The sequence below is a fragment of the Pristiophorus japonicus genome, chromosome 7 (genome assembly GCF_044704955.1).
Source record: "Pristiophorus japonicus isolate sPriJap1 chromosome 7, sPriJap1.hap1, whole genome shotgun sequence".
Classification (NCBI taxonomy): domain Eukaryota; kingdom Metazoa; phylum Chordata; class Chondrichthyes; family Pristiophoridae; genus Pristiophorus; species Pristiophorus japonicus.
In genome coordinates, this window is record NC_091983.1 from 71,714,381 (window position 1) to 71,730,788 (window position 16,408).

Genomic DNA, 16,408 nt, shown 5'->3' on the forward strand with positions numbered 1-16,408 from the left:
AAAATGGAGTACGAGAAGAAGCTTGCAAGGAACATTAAGGCGGATTGCAAAAGTTTCTATAGATATGTAAAGAGAAAAAGGTTAGTAAAGACAAACGTAGGTCCCCTGCAGTCAGAATCAGGGGAAGTCATAACAGGGAACAAAGAAATGGCAGACCAATTGAGCAAGTACTTTGGTTCGGTATTCACTAAGGAGGACACAAACAACCTTCCGGATATAAAAGGGGTCAGAGAGTCTAGTAAGGAGGAACTGAGGGAAATCTTTATTAGTCGGGAAATTGTGTTGGGGAAATTGATGGGATTGAAGGCCGATAAATCCCCAGGGCCTGATGGACTGCATCCCAGAGTACTTAAGGAGGTGGCCTTGGAAATGGCGGATGCATTGACAGTCATTTTCCAATATTCCATTGACTCTGGATCAGTTCCTATCGAGTGGAGGGTAGCCAATGTAACCCCACTTTTTAAAAAAGGAGGGAGAGAGAAAACAGGGAATTATAGACCGGTCAGCCTGACATCAGTAGTGGGTAAAATGATGGAATCAATTATTAAGGATGTCATAGCAGCGCATTTGGAAAGAGGTGACAAGATAGGTCCAAGTCAGCATGGATTTGTGAAAGGGAAATCATGCTTGACAAATCTTCTGGAATTTTTTGAGGATGTTTCCAGTAAAGTGGACAAGGGAGAACCAGTTGATGTGGTATATTTGGACTTTCAGAAGGCTTTCGACAAGGTCCCACACAAGAGATTAATGTGCAAAGTTAAAGCACATGGGATTGGGGGTAGTGTGCTGACATGGATTGAGAACTGGTTGTCAGACAGGAAGCAAGAGTAGGAGTAAATGGGGACTTTTCAGAATGGCAGGCAGTGACGAGTGGGGTACTGTGCTGGGGCCCCAGCTGTTTACATTGTACATTAATGATTTAGACGAGGGGATTAAATGTAGTATCTCCAAATTTGCGGATGACACTAAGTTGGGTGGCAGTGTGAGCTGTGAGGAGGATGCTATGAGGCTGCAGAGTGACTTGGATAGGTTAGGTGAGTGGGCAAATGCATGGCAGATGAAGTATAATGTGGATAAATGTGAGGTTATCCACTTTGGTGGTAAAAAGAGAGAGACAGACTATTATCTGAATGGTGACAGATTAGGAAAAGGGGAGGTGCAACGAGACCTGGGTGTCATGGTACATCAGTCATTGAAGGTTGGCATGCAGGTACAGCAGGCGGTTAAGAAAGCAAATGGCATGTTGGTCTTCATAGCGAGGGGATTTGAGTACAGGGGCAGGGAGGTGTTGCTACAGTTGTACAGGGCCTTGGTGAGGCCACACCTGGAGTATTGTGTACAGTTTTGGTCTCCTAACTTGAGAAAGGACATTCTTGCTATTGAGGGAGCGCAGCGAAGATTCACCAGACTGATTCCCGGGATGGTGGGACTGACCTATCAAGAAAGACTGGATCAACTGGGCTTGTATTCACTGGAGTTCAGAAGAATGAGAGTGGACCTCATAGAAACGTTTAAAATTCTGACGGGTTTAGACAGGTTAGATGCAGGAAAAATGTTCCCAATCTTGTTGAAGTCCAGAACCAGGGGGTCACAGTCTAAGGATAAGGGGTAAGCCATTTAGGACCGAGATGAGGAGAAACTTCTTCACCCAGAGAGTGGTGAACCTGTGGAATTCTCTACCACAGAAAGTAGTTGAGGCCAATTCACTAAATATATTCAAAAGGGAGTTAGATGAAGTCCTTACTACTAGGGGGATCAAGGGGTATGGCAAGAAAGCAGGAAGGGGGTGCTGAAGTTGCATGTTCAGCCATGAACTCATTGAATGGCGGTGCAGGCTAGAAGGGCTGAATGGCCTACTCCTGCACCTATTTTCTATGTTTCTATGTTTCAGTAATTTTCTCCTGTTCTCAAGTCCCTACCAAACAAATTCCTTGGCCAAGACAACAGGTAGGCAACCTGGCCCTCGGCTTTTGCTGATAGAATATAACGGGACCTGCCCACAATTTTCTCTGCTTCTCCCAGAAGGTCCAAGATCAAATACTAACTGGTACACAAATCTATAATTTTTGTGTTTATGTTTACAGTCTTCATAAACACTGTTGTAATTTAGGAAACCCAGCAGCCAATTTGCATACAGCAAGGACCCACAAGCAGCAATGAAATAGTGACTGGATAATCTGCTCTAGTGATGTTGGTTGAGAGATTAATATTGGCCAAAGCACTGGGGAGAACGCCAATGTTCTTCTTCAAATGGTGCCATGGGATCTTTTACGTCCACTTAAGGGCAGAAGGGGCAGTGATTTAATGTCTCATCCAAAAGACGGCATCTCGGATTGGTACTGTGTGCAGCATTCCCTATGCTCCCATTAAGCTGCGTGGCCGCGCAGCTCTCTGGACCTCCCGCAGAGCTGGCTTTTCAACACAAAAAACTGTGTATGTGTGGTATTTTGAATGGGCCGCGCAGTCCCCACTCCCCCCCAAAAATTAGAGAGAACATTGCTCAGTACTGCACTAAAATATCAGCCTGGATTATGTGCTGTGCTCTACAATGGGACTTGAACCCATGACCTTCTGACTCCGAGGCAAGAGTGATACCACTGAGCCACGGCTGACACACTATCCCACAAGGTAAGCATCACCTTTAGATTGAAGGAAACGGGGGGGGGGGGGGGGGGGAAGAAAGAGCAGGGAGCAGAACCACCTTAAATATGGAGAAAATATTTCTCTGTGTCTTTACCATCTGTAAAATAGAAACCGTAATATTAATGTGTTCAGCTACACCAGTTTCATGGAGTATGTTGCATATATAACTACGAAGACAACCAATGTCATCTAACCTTGGCCAGGATATTTGAGATACTGATCTTGTGCCCTGCTGAAAAGGTACTTGAAATAGTTTTCTCTGAAGTTATACCAAGTGAGAGGCATCTTGACAATGGGTGACAGAGGCTGAAAAATAACATGTTTGAAATTTGGAGGAATGCTGGCTGAGGATATGAATCTTATTCAGTGTTGTGCCACTTGGATCAGGTCAAAATGAGCAACATTAACCAAAACAAGAGGATAAGTTGGAAGGTGGTAGGAAAAAAAATGAGGACCAACATATCCATCAGATTAAGGTTAATGATAAAACAACAGTAGAGCAAAAATCCCCATCACTGGAGCAGCCACGCAATAGGGAGATACCACGAGTAATAAAATAGACTTTGAAAAAGAAAATTTTAAAATATTTAATATGATTACTATTTTTCTTTGAAAAGGAAAACTTTGAATAAAAAGTAGTTCCTCTTCTTTCCCTTTAAGCTCCAATTTCTCCATCAATTCAATGTCTTGACTCCACAGCATCATAACAGACTGTAACTATGTTCTATATAAATTTACCTCCCATCAACACCATAAAAAAAATCTGGTATTTATCTCAGCTGTTGTAGGACCTTGCCGTGTGCAAATTGGATGCTGTTTCCCTACATTACAATAGTGACTACACTGCAAAAGTAATTCATTGGCTATTAAGTGATTTGGGATATCCCGAGATTGTAAAGGGCACCAAAGAAATTAATGTTCTTTCCTTCTATGGAAAACAAAATGACAATGTGATTTTTGTATTGTTTGTGACGTACATTACAAACAGGATAAATACCTTGTAATTTCCTCCTTGTTGCCATGACGTTCTTGTTCTGTGTTGATCCTTTCTCTCAGGCGATTGATCTCCACATCAATACTTTTGGGAGTTCTGGTGACCTCCAATCGCTCTGCATAAATCTGCTTGGCTTTAGCAATATTTTCCTGGGATAAACAAGAGCATAAGGAACTGAGAAAACTAAAAAGGGCACTTGGCACATCAAGCTCATCACAACTACTAGTGTGTTGAAGGCAGCTCCATTTTTGGGGGACTGTCTTATACACAAGTTATTCCCTTCCAATTTCCTTCTCAGTGGAGCAATTTCTACAAGGATGAAAGATGCGGCAGCACTTTACCAACACAATCCGCTCAGCTATTATTCCACTCGGTCGTGATATTTAAATGGCTAGTGAATCAAATAGATTTTAAAATTATGAAGTTTTGAAAGTGAATGAGGAAAGATTATTTCTTCAGATTAGGAAGTAAATGACAAGGGTCAATTTAAAATTAGAGCGGTTTGAAGTTCTTTAGAAGGTTGTAGGAACATGGAATCATTCGCCACAAGCTGAGGCAAGACCGCTGCTTCTTTTAAGTAAAAATTGGATAAATATTTGAAGCATTAAATCGATTCAAGGCAACTGAGACACAGCAGGACAGCAAGATTAGTTTTGGATTGCTGCAGCAAAGAGCTGGCACAGACACGATGAGCTGAATGGCCTCCTTCTGCGCTGTAAACGTCGATGGCAACTTGTCCTCCAGTCTAGGCTCAGACTGTTGATTGCCAATCTCATCTCCATGTCTATTCTACTGGGCTGTCTCCCATTTTAAAATCAACAGTAAAAATCTGGATCATAATCAGGAGGGACAGCCTCCATTTAAAGAACTCAGTGTTGAGGGCGGACCGCATTCCCACCAGTAGATGTTTTGCATTGTCTGTCTTGTCATATTTCTCACTCCTGGCTTTAGTCCAGACTCCTATTGCGTTAAATTCAGCAACAGCACAACAGGATAGCTACAGGGAGAAGAGATTTAAATATCAGCAGCAGGAGCTGGTACTGAATCACGATGAAGAGTTGCTGTTGAAAAAAATGCAGCTTTGAAGGAGCAGAGCAAAGGTGACACGAATGGTTGAAATGATTAAAAAAAAAACAGCAAGATACTGAGAAATGGGTATATTTTGCAGTATGCAGGACTCTGGATTTAAACATAAATACATTTTCGCTGTATCACAACAGTCACTTAAATACCATATTGCCATATAACCTCAACTATCCACCAAGATCAGTACCTGTACTCACATGAGCAGTTGAACAAAACACCTGGAACAGCAGAATGCAGCACTCATAGCTAGAACTTGATCTGATTTTTGTTGAGTGCTGCATGAGGCAGTGCAAACAGCTCATATTTCTAAATCTATTGTACTAAAAAGCTATTTATGTTTATCAAAAAAACACGGATATTTTGATTACATTTTAAAGTTCGTTTTTTTTTTAAAAAACCATTTTAGTGGTGCTTCAAAAGACACACTCAACCCGAGGCCAGCATTTAGGGTATGTGCTTGGTGCAGTTTTCCTATTGAAAATGATTGAATGTTTTGTGGCATCATCTTGATTTGCAAATACATCAAAATATTGTTCAATGCAAATAACTTATTTTACAGAATTATTTTAACAGCTCCTCCAGCAGCTCAACAAGTTTGTCTGAACACCAGGAAGATGACAGGTTTAAACCCTGGTCTGAGTTAGCTGATCTCCACCAGCACAGCAGTAGGATTATAAAATTTGCCTCAGTCCTTGGATTACGGACAGGAAAAAGAATAAAAATCTGAACTTTTGAATGTCTGATGAAGACAGGGTCAGATTCAACTGTGATGTGCTTTTCAGTCAAATATCTATGACTCTCAAAAATTACACATAAATATCATTTCGATGAGTTATAAATGTCTCTTATCCAATTACCAGTAACCATAGCACCAATGCAACCAGCCTTTAGCATGGATTCTGCATCTTCAAGAAAGGAGTGGAGAAGAACAATTGGTGGGGGAAAAAAACACTTTAATGGTAAGGGCAATTATTTTATTCCTAGTAAATAAGTACTCTTTTGGAAACTGAATTGTCAAAATTATACACCATATAAAGTTTACTGAAAAAAATCATTCAAAAATATTCAGGAAAAAATAATTTAGAACATTTATTTAAGTTTTGTACCATATGACGGAGATAAAATAGCCAAGCAAAGAATGTGCCTATTGTTGGGGTAAAAGGAAGACTTCTCTCCCTCGAGGCGGAATACCTGATATAGGAAGTCGACACCTGCCCTCATGCTCCGTATAATGACCACAGAATCAAACAAACGAAACCTCGGTTTACCAGTTTTATTATTCGAACATGCTCGGGAAATGTTCCGATGAACACTTCAAGCACAGTTATACGATTTTTCGATTTGTGTGACCGTTCTACAAAACCACCGATTGGCTTACTGCTCAGACTGGCTATGAGTGGTTCTCCCCCACCTGTCCATCTCCCATCATGTCACCCTTCTGGAATGTGTTCAACTTTGCCTCAGTTTCTCATGACGTGTTGACTGACCTTGCTTCCCAGGGGATGGTACCTTTCTAGGATGTTGATTTTCCACTGCCCTTGTGTTTCAGTACTGAGTATGTTTTCATCTTCTATTTTCTGTGCTAAGGGTCAATGCAGTGTTGGCTACTTCAGATGGTTCTTTAACCATCAGGCATTGCTGCCTCCCTCTTCTTAACCCAATGTAAGCGAGTGTATAAGCGTGCTTTACATACATAAGTGAGCTTTGCATAATCGGTCACTATTACAATCCATATCGTAAGACAGAGGAACTCCCGATTCCTCAGAACCTCCTAATTACCTATGCTTCTTACTCAAGTGTACTCTTTCCTCCTTACACCTATATAATAACTACTGTTCTTTAAATTAAGTGTTTAAAACAATTTAGGATACTGACATAAAATGATGGTAAAAGGAAGCAAGTTAAAATCTTGTGTTAGTATTTCACAATACTATGACTTCACTTTTGTAAGGTTTATAGCAGTGTTTTAGCAGCAGATCACTCCTAGATAAAAAAATGTGTGTATACCTTTAAAACCTTTTCTTTACTTTCCAGGTTCTCCTTTAGTTTATCTATTCCATCCACATGCTCGATTTTTTTCTCTTCATAATGTCTTTTATGATGTTTACACTTTGCAACTTCTGTATCAATCTTGCTTAGCTCATCCTATCAAGAGGAAATGCAGATTATTTTTATACTGAACATCTACAATTCTAAAACAAACTAGGAAAAGTTGGAAAACTTGGACAATTAATTTGCACCTTTATTGGATCAGCTTCTTCAGCTATGAAATTTATCTTCTCCTTTATTTCTTTGTACTTTTGTTCAGACTCATGCATTATCTTTCTGTGCTCATCCATATCCTTTCTGGCCTGCTCCAACTTATTCTTGCCAGACTCAATTCTGTGCCAGATATCTTGCACTTCTTCTTCCTAGTTTTTTTTTAAAAAGGGTAAGAGTCAACTAGAAGGGAGCCAGTTATCATCCAAACTTGTATGGCTGATTCATTTTCATGTATCAATCTCAAGTCTCCAAAATACAAGTCTATTTTGTGCAGTATTTGAAATGGTTACATACAGGTTTGAAATAATTCACATATAGTTAAGACTCTTACCAGCGTGGAAATATCCACAGACTGGGGTTCATCCACATTCTCCAGATCTGTGATTTCTAACTTTATTTTTGTCACATTTTCCTAAAACAAAGAATTGAAAAATATGGAGGGGTTCTTTTTCTTTTTAATATTAAAAATGTAATCATGTTATTTTTTTCCAACTTTTAACTACGGACCTGGACTTTCCTCCTTTGCATTTGTTTCGTTTTCACCTGAGTCTCATTTATCTGGATTTCTTCCATTATTGACTGCATTCGTTGCTGAAAATGTGCTATCTGGGCCATCTTATTGCTCACTTCCACTTCCAGCTGACTGTAACACAAAGAATCTTAGTCACCAAAATAGTTACATTTCTGAGAAACAAAATTGCGATACAAATTTCACCGTTTAATAGTAACACTTCCTTGAACTAGCACAAGTTACAAACAAGCACCCATAAACTGCAGACTAGAGTGCATGCTGGCTCCTAGTGGTGAATCTGCACACTAGAACTGCATATTAAGTTATACCAACTCCTTGCATTGGTATTTACTGGACAGCAATTTGTATGCTTCGTGCTTCATACACGTGAGCAAAGGATCGACTAAGCAACACAATTCCAACAATGCAGCAACACATGATGCTCTTAAAAAGGTGGTATTATAAATTAATAGCAATTAAAAGTCAGGGAACGTACAAGAGTTAAGATTCAATGCGATGTTATTTAAAGGCAGCAACTATTTGTACTGTGTTTTATCTGCTCATGCATCTGTCAAGCTCCGCCCCCCTGATGCCTCCCGCACACACTGGAAGTGCCGGACCGGAAGTACAGGCCCGCACTCATTCCACGCGGCCGAGGGTGGTGGGGGGGAAAGAAAGAAAGAAAGAAAGGATCAAAGAAAGAAAGCAAGAAAGCAAGGAAGGAAGGAAGGAAGGAAGGGAGGAAGGAAAGAAAGAAGGAAAGAAAGGAGGAACGAAAGAAAGAAGGAAAGAAAGAAGGAAAGAAAGGAGACTGACTGGCTGGGGGGGGGGGGGAAGACTGGGGGGGGGGGGGGGGAGTGCGGCGTGAGTCTGGGGGGGGGGGGGAAAGAGAAGGGCAGCGCGAGACTGGGGGGAGGGAGAGAGCGAGAGACTGTGGGGGGGGGGGGAAGGAGAGCGCGAGAGGCCGGGGGGGGAAGGAGAGCGCGAGAGGCCGGGGGGGGGAAGGAGAGCGCGAGAGGCCGGGGGGGGGAAGGAGAGCGCGAGAGGCCGGGGGGGGGGAAAGGAGAGCGCGAGAGGCCGGGGGGGGGGGGAAGGAGAGCGCGAGAGGCCGGGGGGGGGGGAAGGAGAGCGCGAGAGGCCGGGGGGGGGGGGGGGGGAAGGAGAGCGCGAGAGGCCGGGGGGGGGGGGGAGGAGAGCGCGAGAGACCGGGGGGGGGGGGGGAAGGAGAGCGCGAGACACCGGGGGGGGGGGAAGGAGAGCACGAGAGACCGGGGGGGAAGGAGAGCGCGAGAGACCGGGGGGGGGGGAAGGAGAGCGCGAGAGACCGGGGGGGAAGGAGAGCGCGAGAGACTGGGGGGGAAGGAGAGCGCAAGAGACCGGGGGGGGGAAAGGAGAGCGAGAGACTGAGGTTTGGGGGCGAAGAGAGGGAGAGAGACTGGGGAGGTGGGGGCGAAGAAAGGGAGAGACTGGGGGGAGGGGCGAAGAGGGAGAGAGAGAGACGGGGGGGGGGGGGGGGAGGCGGGGAAGAGAGAGAGAGAGAGAGAGAGAGAGAGACTGGGGTGGGGGGGAACCGGAGGGGAGAAAGGAGACCCTGAAGCCGGATCGCACTCATTGGAGTGGATGAAATCCAGAAGTCACGACACTGTCACTATTTCTTCATACCCAATAAACCTGTTAACAATCTGTACACAATGCCCCATCTATGGTGGGGGCAGGGTGATAAGGTCATGCAATTGTGCTTGTGTAAGGAGGGACTTTGGCTGGGGGAGGGATGCATTTGCGCTGAAGGCAGGATTTTGGCGGGGTAAGGCAGGATTTTGGCGGGGTAAGGCAGGATTTTGGCGGGGTAAGGCAGGATTTTGGCTGGGGAAGGCATGCACGGACTGTGGTAAGGCACTTCGGCTAGGGGAGGCATGCACTTCGGCTGGGGAAGGCATGCACTTACACTGGGGCACAGGACTTCAACTGGGGAAGGGATACACCTGCGCTGGTGTACGGGACTTTGGCTGGCGCTTGGAGTCTTCTGGGGAGATCTATCCTCTGTGGCTTCTGGAAGTCAAAGTGGATTGAGTTACAATTTGCAATGTCAATGAGACCTTGGGATGGGTGGTTCCAGTTTCACATTCCAGAGAAACTTCAGGGTGTGGCTTATCCTCCAAGGGGACCAATCATTGACAAGGGACAGACCAGGGCAGCCATTTTCACAGTACATTCTTATTTAAACATTGCTGAAGTTCATGAACAGCCCATCACAAAAAACAAGGAGGAGAATTCACAGTGGGTTGATATGATGACAATGCACACCTCTGTGGGCTCAATCGGAGCATGAAAATGCTGCACAACCGCATTGGTAAATTCTTCAGTTTCTAAGGTGTTTAGATAAACCAACAATACAAACTTTGCATCAATATCAGACTATAGAACAAACTATTAATTTCAGTTTCCTCATGTCATTTGCCTCTTGCAAATAGTAGCACATTTATCACCTAACAATTTGGAACCATAACTGAACATATACCAAGCCAAAGGGGATGATTGCTATGAGTTTGGTTGGGGTTGGGGTGGTGGGGGCAGTGGGGTGCGGTCAGGGCGGAGGAGAAGAAGGAGAAATGAAGCAGGACTAAATTTCCAGGGTATTTTTAAAGTCCTATTGCCCCAGGCTGCTAATTTTTTCCTGAGTGGTTGGAATATCAAGATAGTTTTTACAGAAATTTACAAACCTGATTTGTGATTCCACATCAGCACCCAAGTATCTTGCCCTGTCCGTTTCTGAGGAGTAATAGCGGTTGGTAAAGACCTGGTCACCTGCTGCAGTAAAGGCTTCTCTGCAGTTCAAGGGTGGCCTTTGCTGCTGCATAATTTCACGAGCTCTGTTGTTGTTCTAGAAGTGAAAATTGAAATTGAAGATATTTCGTTTCCATGGCTTGCTAGAACTCTTTTAGGACAACTGCCCAAGCTTTTTTTGTTGCTCGAGTTGAATTTTGGTACACACCTACTCAAAATGTATAACTCATTTTTTTTTAATGAAGGGCAATTAAATCTGTTGTATATATTATCTTTTTGTATACTGTAATAAAAAAAATCACATTGTTTGACCAGTGAGTTAGCATTTTGTACATTATAATGTAATCCCAGGAACAAAATAGCAGTGAACCAGATGGCAGATTGCAGTGAACCCAATATCCACTCGACAATGAAATAAGGGTATGCAAGTTCAGAATATAGAAACAGAAATTTATTTGTCTTAGTTTTTAAAAAAAATCTAAATTTACTTGATTTATTTGATACTTTTCTAATTTTAGAAATTTGGAATTTGAGAGAGTCTGGTCCTGATAGGAGGCAAATTCCCAAGACAAGATACAGAAGCAACTTGTGAAGCTCTTACACAGCTCCTATAGCGGATGTCCAAATGTGACGCACGGGCCATTTCTAGCAATCTATTCTACCTATATTTGTCTCTTAACCTCTGGTTTATATGGATTGAATTTTGTGAGGCTTGCGGTTTGAAGAATGCTGTTCTTATTATTGCCTCAGGTGAGGAAGAAATCCCAAATTGTGCATCAAGATCTGACATGGCCACACCTTGAGATGCAATTTGTTGGGAACATCGATTTAAACTTTACATATACGGCTCTTGGATCCATGGCATGCATCAAGTGGTCCACAGAAACAAAAAAATCTTGGGCACTTGTCCTAGAAGCTGCTATCAAGACAATTCTACATGTATGGATACTGGTACAATGACAGATTAATGGCTGCAAGCATGGTGCAGTTTTTTGTCGACCATCTTTGTAATTACAGTTGCAGCGATACACTGCCTATTTGGTGAAGTAAACTCTCTTAACAAAATATAAAATAGTTCAGGTTCAACGTGCTGCATTATGCAGTCCACTATTCAAAAAAATGCAACTTAATTCAGCTTCCAACTTTTAAATCACCACAGCAAAGTGAAATTCCACAGAAAGAAAACTGCAAAAGGACTTACATTGATTAGCAGGATTTTTTCTATGCCTCTCATGTCAATCAAACAGTTTGCCACCACTGGGTTACCTATTTCTAAGGCATCAAGAACAGTTGGGAAATCTGGATGATGAACAGCTCTTGAGAGAAAAATATAAATTCAACATTGATTTAACAGTCTCCCTAATGAAGCTTTGAAAAGAATGAGTGGAACAGAGAAGAATATCAAACATTTACATATTAGGACAATAAAATGCTATTCTCTATTAATGACAATATAATTATGCAGTTTTGCTGAATCAAAACAAGAGTATTTGCAGTCATTTTCATAGATCAGTGTTACAAACTTGTCTACAATCTTGTGCACCATCACCGAACTGACTTGTATTATTAATGAAGCCATGAGTACCTGCGAACAAAACTCTTTCCTGCAGGCTCATCTATGTGGGCAAAAGTTTAATACTGATGTTGCCTAGTGGAATAGAATGAGCGATAATTCTTTTCTCTGAAATTTATGCCAGTGACCCAAATGTGACCAGCAACAGCCACAGTACAATACAATACAATGCAGACAATGACATTGCTAATTTAAAGAAAAAATCATACTCCTGCTGACAAAAGTCGGTAAGTGCATGTAAGGATAACTTAACAACTTACAATTTTTTTTGTTTACCCAATGCTTTTCCATACAACATTTTTTGTGCGAAAAAGCCTGAATGAAAGATCAAATATTTGAGAATCTTGAAACATACCTGTCTTTTACATTGTATACTTGATTTGCAAACTCACACACATTAATTTGGGGTCGTTTTCCGAAATTGAAATATTGAGACATCAAAGTCTGTAGCATCTGCTCATCTCTGTAATTATCACAGCAAAATGAAAGCAGCAGTCCTTTCAAACAACTTTCAACGGCCAAAGCCAATTCAGGATATTTCAGTCTAAAGCAGGCACCTAAACAAATAAATAAAACTCTTTTACACAGTAATTAACATTCAGTATTTCTAAATTCATATGGTTAAGTACCCAATATATTGAAAACACATTCCCAAGCAAATTCATACCAGCTGTTACTGTTTACAACAGAATTGCACTGCCTAATGGACAAAATAAAGTTTGACTATGTCAATCATATAACTCAAGCGGTCATGTGGGAGATAAGTCACAAGTTTGAAGTCCCTCAATGGTTCAATGCACTGTATTGTACAACACTGAGTGCCACAGACAGTAAGGTTTCAAATTTAATCCTTGGTCTAGAAACATAGAAAATAGGTGCAGGAGTAGGCTATTCGGCCCTTCGAGCCTGCACCGCCATTCAATGAGTTCATGGCTGAACATGCAACTTCAGTACCCCATTCCTGCTTTCTCTCCATACCCGTTGATCCCCCTAGTAGTAAGGACTACATCTAGCTCCTATTTGAATATATTTGGTGAATTAGCCTCAACAACTTTCTGTGGTAGAGTATTCCACAGGTTCACCACTCTCTGGGTGAAGAGGTTTCTCCTCATCTCGGTCCTAAATGGCTTACCCCTTATCCTTAGACTGTGACCCCTGGTTCTGCACTTCCCCAACATTGAGAATATTCTTCCTGCATCTAACCTGTCTAAACCCGTCAGAATTTTAAATGTTTCTATGAGATCCCCTCTCATTCTTCTGAACTCCAGTGAATACAAGCCCAGTTGATCCAGTCTTTCTTGATATGTCAGTCCCGCCACCCCGGGAATCAGTCTGGTGAACCTTCGCTGCACTCCCTCAATAGCAAGAATGTCCTTCCTCAAGTTAGGAGACTAAAACTGTACACAATACTCCAGGTGTGGCCTCACCAAGGCCCTATACAACTGTAGCAACACCTCCCTGCCCCTGTACTCAAATCCCCTTGCTATGAAGGCCAACATGCTATTTGCTTTCTTAACCGCCTGCGTACCTGCATGCCAACCTTCAATGACTGATGTACCATGACACCCAGGTCTCATTGCACCTCCCCTTTTCCTAATCTGTCTCTGTTAGTCTGTCTCTGTTTTTACCACCAAAGTGGATAACCTCACATTTATCCACATTATACTTCATCTGCCATGCATTTGCCCACTCACCTAACCTATCCAAGTCACTCTGCAGCCTCATAGCACCCTCCTCGCAGCTCACACTGCCACCCAAATTAGCGTCATCCGCAAATTTGGAGATACTACATTTAATCCCCTCGTCTAAATCATTCATGTACAATGTAAACAGCTGGGGCCCCAGAACAGAACCTTGCGGTACCCCACTAGTCACTGCCTGCCATTCTGAAAAGTACCCAATTACTCCTACTCTTTGCTTCCTGTCTGCCAACCAGTTCTCAATCCATGTCAGCGCCCTACCCCCAAACCCATTTGCTTTAACTTTGCACATTAATCTCTTGTGTGGGACCTTGTCGAAAGCCCAAATACACTGGTTCCCCCTTGTCCACTCTACAGGAAATATCCTCAAAAAATTCCAGAAGATTTGTCAAGCATGATTTCCCTTTCACAAATCCATGCTGACTTGGACCTATCATGTCACCTCTTTCCAAATGCGTTGCTATGACATCCTTAATAATTGATTCCATCATTTTCCCCACTACCGATGTCAGGCTGACCGGTCTATAATTCCCTGTTTTCTCTCTCCCTCCTTTTTAAAAAAAATAGGGTTACATTGGCTACTCCTGTGTGTGCCGAGTTAGCTCTTAGTTGGATGGTAGTAAGGACCCAACAATTTGTCTCAGCACCCTGAGCTAATGACGGGAAATTAATCAGGGTTTTTGCTCTGTTCATTATGCAGTGACCCTGTTGGAATGTGTGCTTGAGAACATCAGGTAAAGTAAGGAATCAGTTAACTGTAATACTCTCATCACTAAATGGCCTCACACTCACAGCCAAAGCTGACATAGATAGGTACTGAAAGGGGGAGGGGGAGAACAAAAGAGAAAGTCTGTGATAGGTTGGAAGACAGGAGAGATTAGAGAGACAAAAGAGATGATGGCCCAAAGTCAAATGGTAATGCCAGGAGTTAGAAAAACATTAGTCAAGATAGGGTGCGAATGGCAGGATAATAACCAACTGCCATTAGAGACAAGGAGAAAAAAAGAAACCGGGGGGGTGAAAGGGAGTCAAAGATTGGCAGCAGCTACGCTCTAAAATTGTTGAACTCAATGTTGAGTCCAGAAGGCTGTAAAGTGCCTAAACAAAAGATGAGGTGCTGTTCCTAGAGCTTGTGATGAGCTTCGTTGGAACAGTGCAGGAGACCGAGGACGGAGATGTCAGAGTGGGAATGGAGTGGAGAATTAAAGCGACAGGTGGCCCTCAGGGTCACACTTGCGGACTGAACGGAGGTGCTCCTCAAAACAGTCACCCAATCTATGCTTAGTCTCCCCAATGTAGAGGATATACTACATTTAATCCCTCGTCTAAATCATTAATGTACAATGTAAACAGCTGGGGCCCCAGCACAGAACCTTGCAGTACCCCACTAGTCACTGCCTGCCATTCTGAAAAGTACCCATTTACTCCTACTCTTTGCTTCCTGTCTGCCAACCAGTTCTCAATGCACGTCAGCACACTACTACGCCCATTCCCTTGTGCTTTAACTTTGCACATTAATCTCTTGTGTGGGACCTTGTCGAAAGCCTTCTGAAAGTCCAAATACACCACATCAACTGGTTCCCCCTTGTCCACTCTACTGGAAACATCCTCAAAAAATTCCAGATTTGTCAAGCATGATTTCCCTTTCACAAATCCATGCTGACTTGGACCTATCATGTCACCTCTTTCCAAATGCGCTGCTATGACATCCTTAATAATTGATTCCATCATTTTACCCACTACTGAGGTCAGGCTGACCGGTCTATAATTCCCTGTTTTCTCTCTCCCTCCTTTTTTAAAAAGTGGGGTTACATTGGCTACCCTCCACTCCATAGGAGCTGATCCAGAGTCTATGGAATGTTGGAAAATGACTGTCAATGCATCCGCTATTTCCAAGGCCACCTCCTTAACTACTCTGGGATGCAGTCCATCAGGCCCTGGGGATTTATTGGCCTTCAATCCCATCAATTTCCCCAACACAATTTCCCGACTAATAAGGATTTCCCTCAGTTCCTCCTCCTTACTAGACTCTCTGACCCCTTTTATATCCGGAAGGTTGTTTGTGTCCTCCTTAGTGAATACCGAACCATGTACTAATCTGTTTACCTGCCTCCTTAGTATCCCTGACAGCTATTTATTGCTTCCCTATCTACTTTGCCCTCCTTAAACACATTGGGCTAGAAATTCAGAAAATAGCACTATGACCTGTTTTTGGACGGTAATCGATTTAGAATTTTTTTACTGTCGAAATACCGCTATGGCCAGAGGCCACAAAATTCGCCAAACAGTGCAAGGCGGTAGCGGTAAAATCCGGCCTTGCACAGTGGAATTTGTGCGCTGGAGTCGAATTCAGCGATCTGGAAAAAAAAAGCGGACCGGCCACGCAAGCGCATTTTTTCCACCAGCCAATTCTCTCCCTTCCCGCCCCGGCGATTCTGGTCAAGTGTCAGGGTGCACTCGCGCAGGTGTCATAAACCCAGCTTTCAATCTGCCATTTTTCAGAGACAGAAGAAAATGCAGCACTTTGATCATAGCAGGCAGAGGGCCTGGATATTTAGTTCCGCTGCGAATGAGGCACTTACAACAATGAGCAATTGAGAGTAGAGGGGGGGGGTGGGGTGAGTTTAATCGGAGGGGTCGAAGTAAACTCACTTCTACCTGTTGTAAGGAGATTTGGGACCTTTGTTGCTGAGAGGTCTCCAATAGATGACATTCCCAGGGACCACCAGCAATGCAGGAAAAGGTGGAAGGACCATTGCAGGGTCGTGAGAGTAAGTAATATTGTTATTCATTCACTTCTTGATTACTTAAGTTGTAAATCTGACATGTTGCTGTCAGTCGGCTTGGTGTTGCAC

At 43.0% G+C, this 16,408-nt stretch overlaps 1 protein-coding gene across 5 annotated transcripts in view; it reads right to left on the reverse strand.

The window, feature by feature from the left end:
• LOC139267159 (structural maintenance of chromosomes protein 6-like) overlaps positions 1 to 16,408 on the reverse strand; it is a 101,293-nt gene that overhangs the window by 23,466 nt on the left and 61,419 nt on the right. For all 5 annotated transcript variants that reach the window (XM_070885041.1, XM_070885042.1, XM_070885043.1 and 2 more), the window contains 8 exons: positions 12,209 to 12,410; positions 11,482 to 11,596; positions 10,217 to 10,377; positions 7,493 to 7,628; positions 7,317 to 7,397; positions 6,964 to 7,134; positions 6,731 to 6,868; positions 3,641 to 3,786 (listed from right to left, as the gene is read on the reverse strand). In XM_070885041.1, coding sequence (XP_070741142.1) covers positions 3,641 to 3,786; positions 6,731 to 6,868; positions 6,964 to 7,134; positions 7,317 to 7,397; positions 7,493 to 7,628; positions 10,217 to 10,377; positions 11,482 to 11,596; positions 12,209 to 12,410 — 1,150 coding nt within the window. The remainder of the gene's footprint in view (positions 1 to 3,640; positions 3,787 to 6,730; positions 6,869 to 6,963; positions 7,135 to 7,316; positions 7,398 to 7,492; positions 7,629 to 10,216; positions 10,378 to 11,481; positions 11,597 to 12,208; positions 12,411 to 16,408) is intronic.